At 41.2% G+C, this 12,269-nt stretch overlaps 1 protein-coding gene across 5 annotated transcripts in view; it reads right to left on the reverse strand.

The window, feature by feature from the left end:
- The window catches only part of CYRIA (CYFIP related Rac1 interactor A), a 109,655-nt gene that overhangs the window by 15,704 nt on the left and 81,682 nt on the right, over positions 1 to 12,269 (reverse strand). For all 5 annotated transcript variants that reach the window (XR_013172549.1, XM_077153245.1, XM_077153246.1 and 2 more), the window contains one exon: positions 539 to 660. Coding sequence is in view for 4 of the 5 variants with exons in the window: in XM_077153245.1 (XP_077009360.1) it covers positions 539 to 660 (122 nt within the window). In the remaining variant the exon portion in view is untranslated. The remainder of the gene's footprint in view (positions 1 to 538; positions 661 to 12,269) is intronic.

Genomic DNA, 12,269 nt, shown 5'->3' on the forward strand with positions numbered 1-12,269 from the left:
CCTGCGGGCTACTTGAAGCGAGGTCGTTTATAGCTGGTGTTTGTGACACTGGTGGGACCTGCCAAAATTCTTAAACTAGGCTGGAAAGTACATGCGAGTCCAGGCCGAGCAACTCATATTTCAACTCTTATTCATAGGCTTTCTGTGTAAGTTTCCCTTTTGTAAAGTAATATGCTGGCAAATTATTGTTTAAATGTGAGCCCTGCAAGATCAGATTTATGTCTGAGGAAAGAACGGCAAAATGTTACATGATCTACAGCAGGTTGTGCTCAGATTAATGCAGAGAATAAAAGGGGCCATTTGCATGTTTCTTTTTGGGGGGGGGGGGGCAGTGCATGGTCCACAAATTAAACCCTGGTCTCCTGCACAGAAGGCGAGCATCTGACCGCTGAGCCGCCCGTGCACCCTGCACTGTCCTCTGAAGACCACGGTACCCTCCTAGTTCATCCCCCTGCTCTAGAACATTCTACGGCTATGGCGCCATCGTGCTGTGTGCATGCGGGTGGGGACCCTTCTCCCAGCGCGCTCAGTGGCATACGTCTCGGATCTCGGGCCCCGCGCCCTTGTAGGCCTGCAGGTCTGCGAGGATGCTCTCGGAATCCTGGAGGACCGTGCTGATCTGGTTCCAGGTGTCCCTCTCTCCCTCTGTGGGCTGGGCATCTGCACGGCAGGGACACAAAGCACACACAGGGCTCGGGTTACACACGGCATAGGAAGAGGACTGACACTCGGTTGTACCTGGCAGATGGTTCTGTATCTTCCAGTGGGTTTGATACTCATACTTTAGCATAAACTGCTGGAAAGGGAAATGCAACTTCTGCCCATTACCCAGTTGAAAATATTCGTCTGTCTTTCTGCACTCAGTAACCTGAGCATGTTGCATGTTGCTACTGCAGCCACTCATTTATTAATTTGTGCAGAACACACAATGCTTGCACACTTTCCATATGCCAAGCAGTGCACTGGGTAATAGAAGGGATAAATGCTGCCTTTTAGGATATACTTCTAATAGGAAAAATGGTTGAGTATTTCTTTTAGATGGAAAACCTGTGAAAATGAGCATAAATGGGGGAAAACTGCCCTCACATTTCCATATAAAGGAAAGCTTAAAATCAGTTAATTAATCTGTCAGAGTCACAACCGAGAAGAATTTTTGTGGAATACACCAGTCTATGGAAAGCATCGAGACTTCTCCACTGAACATGAGCTTTTGCTCAAGAGTTTGGCAAAGAGATGCAGGTAGTTCATACCAAAAACACCTGTTCTGTTTACCTTTGGTGTGATCGTATTACGCAAAGAAATAAATGACACCTTTAGACTTACGTAAAAGAAGAAAATATTCTAACAACTGCAAAAAAGGCCAAGAGGAACCTCCTCTAAGCTCATCAATGAGTTGTCACTTGATTATATTCCCATAGTTGATATATGTGCTTGTCACCAGCAGCCATCCGTAGGAGGGGTAGGAGATGAGGGGTTACTTGCCTGGGGTGTAAGGAGTCAGCTCTCAGATATAAAAAAAGGCACTGCCAATGCCCAAAGGGGACACGTCGCCTCGTAAAATTGCATTTTTAAATATCTAAATCCTAAGGCACTGGGTGGGCCATGGTGGCTCAGCAGGCAGCGTTCTCACCTGCCATGCTGGAGACCCAGGTTTGATTCCCAATGCCTGCCCGTGCAAAAAAAAATGAAAACCAATATAAATCCTAAGGCACCGAATTCTCTCAGCAGACCTCAGTGATGAAAGGCTGGAGAAAGTTATACCTAGCCCAACACTTCCAGATCCCATTCCTGTTTTGACTAATCTTTGTGTGAGTACAAAGAGGTAATAGCTCACCTGGGTAACAGAAGGGATAAATGCTGCCTTTTAGAATACACTTTTCACAGGAGAAATGGTTGAATATTTCTTTTATGATGGAAATTAGGGGAATACAGTATAGTTGGATGGATGGATGGATGGATGGATGGATGGATGGATGGATGGGTGGGTGGGTGGGTGGGTGAATGGATGGATGGGTAGATGGATGATAGATAGACAAGATAAGTAGACAGATGGTTGGACAGATGGATGGATGGACGAGTGGTTGGATGGGTTTTATATAAAATGTATCACAGTATAGCTGCGATCTGAGGCAGGCAATGCCATGCTGACTGGGTCACAGAAACACACCTTCTTTAGAAGGACTACCAGTGAGGAAGCTGGGACAGATGTGGCTTTTCCTGCTCCCAGCACCGCTGATGGACCTGCATGAACCTAAGGCCAGGCCCTTCAGCTGAGAGGCTCTGGGACCTTTAGGACACTTTTCTTAGCAGGTCCTGCCTCAAACCTAAGAAATTGGTAGAGTTACTTGAGAGATGAAGGGCAAAATGTGTAATTATATGGTAAGGTCTTTTTTAAAAAAGCACAGGCACTCACATAATCCTGAAACATTGCGAACTGTACCTCCTAGAAATGAGATGGGTTTTAGCTAGGGAATGAGAAGGTACTAACGGACATGTGCAGCAGGGTTCCAGGAAGGGAAGAGTGAGTGTGGCCTTTGAGTGAGAGTGAGGAAAAAGCTTAATACAAGAGCTAGGACTTGAGCTGTGTAGATGCAAGTTCTGGAGAAATGCTTCCATGAAGAGAGTGCAAGATGAAGAGAGGTTGGCAGATGGAAACAAGAAAGCAGGGGCCAGGCAGAGAAAGGGGCTTCCAGGTTAAAATTAGAAGCTAGTCTGGGAAACAGGAAGGAGAAAAGAATCTTATTACTTTTTGTCCCTTTCTAACTTCCATTGTTTCCCACAAACCATGGGTAAGTTTTCCCAGGTACACTGTTACTCCCAGAATCAATCTACTTCACATTTTATCTTTTCCTGCTTCCCCAAACTGTTCTCAAAATGCAATGGGGATCTGAAACAGAAACACACAATCCCGCGAGCTGGAAGACTTTAACTGAAGAAAGCATTTCAGTGGAACAGAGATCCAGGGAGAGGCATGTAATGTCCCAGTCAGAGTAAATTCAAGGAGGGAGAATAAAAGAGAAATGTGCAAAGCAAAGATCCTAGAAAACAAGTAGAGGGCACTCTAGAGAGGGAAGTTTTCTAATCTTGGTCGTCACATGACTCAGCCTTAGCGAGTCACCCCCTGATGAGCTTAAGTCAAAACAAAACTAAAACCAAGTGGTGGGCTAGAAGAGGAGAGATGGAAAAGCAATAACATTCTTTCGATGATTACTTAAACACAAAAGGAAAACTATTTCAAAGTCAGTTTTTAAAAACAGACGGCTTCAAAAATAAAACCATTTCCAGTAGGGTGGTGGAAAAGCGACAGTGAGCAGAGAGAGAGGCGAGCTCCTCTGGCCATCCCAGGAAGTTCCAATACACCCCAACGCTGACATGCCTATAGCACAAACGGTCACTTGGACTGAGAGTACCAGGTAGAGCAGCTGCCCACCCAGGGGCGGCAGAGCTGGGGGGCCGTGGTGAATATATTCCAGGATGCAGTAACTCCTTCCTGGCACCCCCGGTGATGTGTGAAATAGTATCCTCAGCTCCCAGCCTCGCTCTCTGGGAAACTGTTTCTTTTGGCAATCTTCCTAGTGTCATGTTAGAAACGTTTCTGGTAAGGCCCGGGTTAGCAGGGCTGGGGCAGAGTGGGAGAAACCCAATCCGTCATCACTTCTTTCATCTGGACTTCGAAATCTGCTGCTTCATTTTCTTCCATAATTTGTTAGTCCCATTGGACATCCTGTTTCTTTCCTCCTTCCCAGTCATGGCCACCAAAGTCACCTCCCATTCCAGTTAATAATTAGGCTCTTGGTGCCAGCAGCCCAGTCCCTGTCCTGTGGGCTAGAGAGTTGAAAGCCTGGATTCTCAGGGGACTGAAATCACAAGTGGCATCAGCTTCCAAGCTGGAGCATGCTGGCTGGGAGAAGCTCTAGCCTGTCTGTGCATCTTCCTTTTTAAGTGGGAAAAGGACTGTGAAACCCTAGGTGACATTTAACATTGACCCTAGGAAATCCATGGTTTTCCTCCTTTCATCAACAGACTGTCAGGATGAATTAATGAGACTCTTCTCCATTAGACTGAATGGCTCTGGCTATATTTGTTTTCTTGACATTATATTCCAAAGCCTACCACAGTATGGGGCACATGGAAGGTGCTCAAGGAAACTGTGCTGAGTAAACAGTTGGGAAAATGACTTCAATGTACTTCCCCCACTGTTTGTGATGGTTTATCTCTCGTCTTTGAATTCTGAGAGCCCTGGAGACAGCGTCTCCATTCTCGTCCACACTGTTCCATGCGATGCCCCCATGTTGGGAACAACACAGCTGGGAGGGTTCTCAAATCCAAGCGCCATTGTCTTCGTGAATCCGCCCAAGACTCACGCTGCCCACAGATGTGCCAGGCACACACATGCCTCCTCCCAACAACCTATCTGGGATTGTATGGGAAACGCAGCAGAGAATCGAACAAATTAACACAAGGTAGAGAATAAATGAGGGAAGTGAGTAGGGTGATGGGAAGCAGTGAAAGTAATGAGGATGATAATCCTGCCCAATCATCTCCTCTGCTTCTTCTCCCCAAATGATTTTTGCATCATAACATCTCTGTTACAATGAAGATATCCTGTATTAGTCTACAAAATTTGGCCATCCCACTTTCATTAATACTTGTTGTTTAAAATCATCCATTAGTCATCCATGGCTTCAATGGCCCCTTGGTGTGGTTAGCACACTAATATGGGTTTTGTTGAATTGCAAAACTGCCATGTGCTTACTCTTCCAATCCTAAGGCTGTTATTATTTTCTTACTGAAATATGCCTTAAAGAGGCTTTGGATTCTATACATTTGTCATTCTCCATAGGCACAGCAATTGGGGACCATGTTTTTAATGTTTATTATGTTTCCGGATGTCAAGGACGGTATCCAGAGATCTCAAAGAACTGGTGATGGAAAAGGTCACCATCTTTAACCTATCAGCAACCCCCTAAAGCATTTGCTGAGCAAACAGGAACTCTGAACTATTAGTGTTCTATTCTTAACACAAAGATTGACTTTTAGACAAAGACACGCACCCCTAGGCACACACTGATAACCCATCTGATGGCTATGGGTCCCAATTCCCAGTTGTGGCCAAGGAATTCTGTGATGTTTCTTGTAAGAAGCATATTCTGAACTTCCAGTCATTACCAATGATTTCACTGAAATTGAGGAGATTGGTTACACAGAGCTGGGGATGCTCCTGCCCCACAACGAATCTGCTCAAACTCCCTATGATTTACACAGGCAATTTCAGAAACCAATACCTCTGGGCGCCCTGGAACAAGCCTAGCCAGGTCATTACGCAGGTGATGATTTAAGCCCCTCTTTCTGGATTAGCTAGTGCAGAAAGTATGAAAATGTATCATGTGCACTGTGACCTTGAAAACATATATTTATTGTCAGGAACTCACTAAATTCAAGGCACTTAGAAATTTTAATGGGGAAAAATTCCTCACTTAACAATTAATATAGCTGATGAGGATTAATTGTATTTCAGAGGACATGTGAGTCTTCCTTTGGCTCAATGTGCTACAGTGATACTGAATATTAGCTGTCAACATCTCGGTGTCACCAGAAACAGACTGGAGGACTTCTCTGTGGACTACAATGATATTTATTTAAAGCGGCATGCTTAGCATTCCATCCTGTTAATGGAGAGGAAGGTGGTGATGTGCTTTGTTTGTCAGGAATGTCTTTGATGAACTTACTACAGGACATAACTTCAGGGCTCAAGCTGGAGAACGGCTGTCAAATCAAAGTGTTCTTATCTTTGTAAATCAGCCAAGGCCTCCCTCTGTCTCCAAAGGCACCAGGAACACACATGCCTTGTCCTAACAACCTATTTAGGATTGTATGGAGAATTTGACAGAGAATCAAACAAATTAACCTACGATAATGTATGTAGAGGACCATTTATCTAGAGTTGTCTTTGGATATGAAGGAACTCCTGGCATTTCATCAGTGGGATATATAGCCATCTTTGCACCCCAAAGGTTGTTGTATAAACACTGAAGAAAGGTAGAGCAAAAAGGATTTGCTACAGTCATAAATTAAATGTACAGCTCTTCTTTCCCACACACTTCCTCACTCCTCCATCCCTTCTCCCCTTCAAGATAAACGAAGAAACATAAATAACCATCTATTATTAACATTTGGAGATGTAAAATGGCAATGATTTATAGCATAATATTAACTGCTTACAGACACAACATAAAATTGCAAAGGTCCATTGGAAAATTTAAGTGTGACTGGGCTGACATATTTATTTTTACAGGAATATTAGTCATCCTACACTAGAGTACAGAGCGGTTTCCTACAGAGCCAGCAATCAAGCCAGGGACTGGAAAGAGCTGGAAGGATTCAGGTACTTGAAGGGTTGTCTATTTCCTTCCCATTCAGTGGGATCCTGAGGGCAGAAGTGGGAGCCCAGGGGGTGGGAGAGATGGGGGGGGGGGGGTTGGGGTTTGAATGACTGAGTCCTATCTAATTTTCCCACTCACTGAATTTGGGACCTCAGGACAAACCAAGTAATCTCTCTGGGCCTCAGATTAGCTCCTGTTAAAAGGAGGAAAGAAAGCAACAGCCCTACCTCTTCCCTACCAGGTACGGTTATAATGAAGGTGTTGGCATTAAAGACTGAGCATCTAAGAAGTAGAAATAACAAAAATTTAAGGAATCACTGTGACTCACACCCTGAGTTGCCATAAATGAATTGCTTCCCAAGTCTGATCTGTTTTTCTCACTTGTAAAGTGAGGCCACTAGATCAAAATATGCCTCTCATTTTTTCTGTTTCTCTTCTCCCAAAATTATATAGTTTCCTCTGAATGCCTCAGCAGATAAAACATTCCCAGAGAAGGGGAGATGAAAGAAGAGACCATTAATGACAGGAAAAAAATCCCAGACGATAGGCTAATCTGACTCAACCGCTGTGCTAAATGAGGAGGAGACTGTTGTTCTGAAAGGAAATTGTCAAAATGTTCAGAGGAAACAATGATTTGGAGGCTTTAAAATTTTCTGCTAACTACACCTCCCCCACCCCCAATGCTTTGGTGTCCAGAAAGATGGATTCTGCTTATAAAGATAGATTTGTCTTTTAAAAAACCATTCCTGAGTCACTATCTTCCAAGAAGCCTTTCTTCCCCAAACTAGTCCATGGACTTAAATCTCATCTTTTGCCTATTCTCTGTTCTAACAGTGGAAGACTAACTTCTCTCCTCCCTACACTGTCCCACCTCTTTAGTGTGCTTGCATCTTATCTGCCCAATAAAGTGATACGTTCCTTGAAGAATAATCACATTCTCCCAGTGTCCTGACCCATCGGTGGAGCCTTCCTCTCCCATAAGAACACCCCACCATGCTCAGAATGCAGGAGATACTCTACGTGTTGTTATTCAACAACTAGCATCAACCAAACCCAATGTTCCTACGCTTTTAACTCCCGTCCAGCCCCATGCTGGGCACTGGAAAAAAAATGCATGATAAAAATGCATGTAAGATGCCATCTAAATCCTCCCCTCAGGGAGGTGAGCACCCGTGGAGGAGACAAATAGACACCTTCAGAAGAGCACTAACAAGGCTTGATCATGGACAGTACTTCAGACGGTGGATGATGAAGTGGTAATGGCTCCTGCGGCCAACAAACTGACCTCCTCCTGCTGTTGTAATTCTAATTGACAAACATTCTACACTTCCAAAATAGTTCTCAGGCAACGTATGAAAGGAAGGCAACATCTAGTATACAAAAGAGGGAGCAAAAGATTCTAAGCTTATAGGAAGTCCACCAAACATTTTCTTGAACATCTACTATGTGTCAACGATAGCAACATGCAGTTTTTGAACGTACAGAGCCAAATTTATAGTTTCTGTTCTCAAAAACCACAGGACGTCAAAATCAGTATCATTCAATCAATAAAACATTCAATGAATCTCTTTGGGTGCCTGCCATAGTGACAGGTAATCAGGAAGATGAAGCAATTAATAAAACAAGACTACTGCTCTTGAGGAAAGTTAAATAAATGTACAAAAGATCAATAACAATTAAATACAACAGCACAAATAAAATCACCTTGCAGTGAAAGCTAAGCAACAATGAATCTATAGACAGTTCACAGGAGCAACGAGCACGGGCTAAGAAAGAAGGCATTTAATGTGGAGATTGATCATTGAAGCTATAATGTTGCCTATTCTTGGAAGCCTTCCCAGGTGTGGCGGTTTGAAACTGTACGTACCCCAGAAAATCATGTTCTTAAAGCTAATCCAACCCCATGGGTGTAGACCTATTGAGGTTACTTCAATTAAGGCATGGCCCAGGGTGAATCTTAATCTTCTCACTAGAGTCCTTTATACAGAGAGAGAGAGAGAGAGAGGGAGGGAGGGAGGGAGGGAGGGAGAGAGAGAGAGACACAGGGAGAGGAGAGGAGAAACAGGATGTGTCCCTGTTAGAGCACTTATCCACACTGTATTGTAGATGTTACCTTACCACATAGACTGAACACTCTGCAAGTAGACTCTTATTCATGCCACAGCTAGCACACTGCCTAGCACGCTGGATACTCTCTATGACAATCTGGAAAATGGAATCAAAAGTATTGTGTCCAGGAGTTCTGCTTCTATCTAAGATATGCAAAAGATCACAAAGCATATTTGTTCCACCATAACAAGGAGTGAAGTTGAATAGTCTACAAAATCATTGTTGATTTTAACCTATAAGATAGTGCCTTAATGCACTAAAACCCAAAAGATGACCAGTCTTTCCTAGGAGATTTGAAACATCAGGTGATTTCAGGTTTGACAGAGTAGTGTGAGGAGGAGAAAGATGCCATAAGTGTAGGTGAGAAGAAAATAGCTGAAATTTTAACATAATTTTAAAGGATGCATATGGGCTGGCATGAAAGCATAAAGGCACTGAGAGTCCCAGACAGAAGGGGAATCTGCATCTATCTGCCAACTCATTTCCATCAAACCTCATCAAATGCTAACAAGAAAAATTGTGGGAAGGAAAGGAAAATGGAGGAAGAAACACTCTGGGTAAACATCCCCTGGGTCTGCTACAGTCTGAAGGCACACAAGATAAAGCAGATAAATTTATCCACACTTTGGGTCTTAGATAAATGTTAGGCAGTGGCCAGCTCCTACAGGGGGAGGGGAACGAGAGCTGAGAGAAATGCCCTCTATGGCACCGACATGTAGCAGCAAAGCTGAAAAATTGAGAGATACACATCAGGCACTCCCTAGCAGACAAGGCACTGATTCCCTGCTGCTGGTGAGGAACCAGAGAGCTGAGGGACACCATCCTGAGAAGCAGGTATATGGGGCCTACTGGAATTTGAAGATAGAGCAGGAGAACTGAGACAAACTCTTCGATCCAAAGCTCTGCTAAAGGGATTGCTCTGATCCTGCCATCAAGTAATCTGAAGCTTATGTGAACTGAATGTAATTTAAGCAACAATGAAACCCAGTTCCAGATTGGATTAACTCAACCGTTCACATCAATGCCTTACAGAAGAAACGGCATATCCTTTTTTGAGTGAAAATATCATTTATGTCAGCCACTGCTCTTCCTCAATACACACTATCTGGCATCCAATAATAATAATTCTTAAAATACCAACCAAACAAAATAAAGCAATAAAATATCATCAAGACAATGAAGAGTCAGTAGAACCAGACCTAGAGATTGCCCTGATGTTGGGATTAGCAGATGGAGATTCTTAAATAACCATGTAAACACATCGTACAGCTGGGAAACTTCAGCAAATCTGTCAGAACTATTAAAAAATGGAAATGCTAAAATGAAAATTTCCATATCACAAATGATAAAATATTGCAGTGAGCTTATCATTAGGAGAAAGTAGCAGTAGACTTGAAGACAACAAAAATTATACAAACTGCAACATAAAAAGAAAGAAAAGGATTAATTAAAAAAAAGAACAGAGCACCTGAGATCTGTGAAACAATATAAACTGTTCCTATATATATTCTTATATGCATGCAATTGGTATCCCAAAAGAATAAGAGAAAGAGAATGGGACAAAAGAAATATTTGAAAAGATGATAACCAAGAATTTCCCAAATTTCCCACAGACCCAATAGCTCTGAGAATCGCAAACATATGATCACAAAGAAAGCATATCTAAGCAGATCACAGCCAAACTGAAATAAAACAACAATAAAGAGAAAATCTTGACACCAGCTGGAGGAGAAAAGACACATTACATTAAGGGGTAAGAATTATCACTGACTTCTCATAAGAAACAATGTAGGTTAGAAAACAATGGAATAATATCTTTAACGTGTTGAAATTTTTAAAAAGTCATTTTTTTCCATATCTAGAAATAAGTATCCTTCAAAAGTGGAGATGAAATAAAGATCTTTTTAGACAGTTACAAACTCAAAACTAAGAGAAGAATTAAAAGAACTTCCTCAGGCTGAAACAAAATGACATTAAATAGTGTCATAGTTATGTAAAAATAGTGAAGAGCACCAGAATAAGTAAGCATGTCAGTAAATATAAAGTATCTATTAATATCACACATACATACTTAAATAATTAATGACAGTTTAAAGTAAAAAATAACATAATGAGGAAATGGTAATACAGGTAGTCACAAAATATATAACCAGAAAAGCCCAAAGGTTAGAGAGGTGGTGATGTGAAGTATACTGTGATAAGGTTCTTAAACTGTTCACAAGGTTAGAGAATACATTTTGAGGGTAGATTGTGATAAGTTAAAGATGCATATTATACTCTCCAAAGTAAACACTAGGAGGCATATCTTAAAAAAAATTAACAGAAAAGACAAAATAGAATACCAAATATTAATTGATTTATGCAAAAATGTGATCAAGAGGGAGTAAATACCACAACTAGAAATCAATACCATGATGACAGACTCAAATACAAACACTAATTAAATATACACACAGTAATTAATTAAATAACTAAACACTTCAATTAAAAGAAAGATATGTCAGGCTGGATGAAAAAGCTAGGGCCAGCTGTATGCTTGCTTGAGAGAAGCACTTTAAAGATAAAGACACAAAGAGGACGAAAGTAAAAGAGTGGAACAACATATGCCATGCAAATCCTAAGCATAAATTAAAGCTGATATGGTCAAAATAGGAAACGTTTATGACCATATTCAAGAAAAGATATGCCAGACCTCTACACTGAAAGCATTGCTGAGAGAAATTAAAGAATACCTAAATAAAGGAATGATGCACCATGCTCCTGGGTTAGAAAGATCAGTATTAGTATGATGCTGATTTTCCTCCAATCGCTTTACAGATATAATGCAATTACAATCAATGTAACAGAAGGAGAGCTGAATATAAAATTTATTCAGAAAAGTAAAGATGCTAGGATGGCCAAAACAGTCTTGAAAAAGCACAACAAAGTTGAAGGACTTATTCTTCTTTACTTCAAGACTTATAAACTACAGTCATTAAGACCAGCTACTGGTGAAAAGAGAGATCAATGGGAAATGATAAAGGCCGGAAATAGTCCCACAGGTACTGTAATTAAATGTAATTAAGGGTAAACTTAAATGATTTATGATAAAAGTATTAAAGCAATCCACCTGTACTAGAACAGCTCATATCATGTTAGAAAATAACAAACCCAATGCTTATCTCACATCATATGCAAAAATTCATTTACGATTAGTCATTGACCTAAATGTAGAGCTTAAAACTATAAACTTCCAGAAAGAGATACAGTAGAATACCTTTATGGCCTTGGGATAGGCAATAATATTTAAAAGAGGATAGAGGAAGCACTCAGCATAAAATGAAAAAAAGATAAAGTGTACTCCAACAAAATTAAAAACTTCAGTTCATGAAAACATCATTAAGAATATAAACCACTGTTGTAGTGAAAGCATTTGCAACACATGTATTTCACTAAACACAGGTATGCTAATAAAATGAAAGAATTCTACAATTCTCGATTCTGCAATACAAAGAAAACTAACCCAATTAAAAACAGGCAAAAAAACGTGAGCAGGCATTTTCTTAAAAATATATGCATATTCCCACTAAACAATAAAACATTAACATTACCATTTAACATGGAAATGCAAATTAAGACCCTGTACTCATTCACAGCCACTCTCCATTTCCCCCCACCACGTCCCACCCTAGACAGCCACTTTTTTTCCTTTCTGTCTCTATAGATGCACCTTTTGTAGACATTTCATATACATGGAGTTATAGAAACAATGTGTGGTCTTTGGCTTCTTTCACTTGC

Source organism: Tamandua tetradactyla, chromosome 3, assembly GCF_023851605.1.
Source record: "Tamandua tetradactyla isolate mTamTet1 chromosome 3, mTamTet1.pri, whole genome shotgun sequence".
Taxonomy (NCBI): Eukaryota; Metazoa; Chordata; class Mammalia; order Pilosa; family Myrmecophagidae; genus Tamandua; species Tamandua tetradactyla.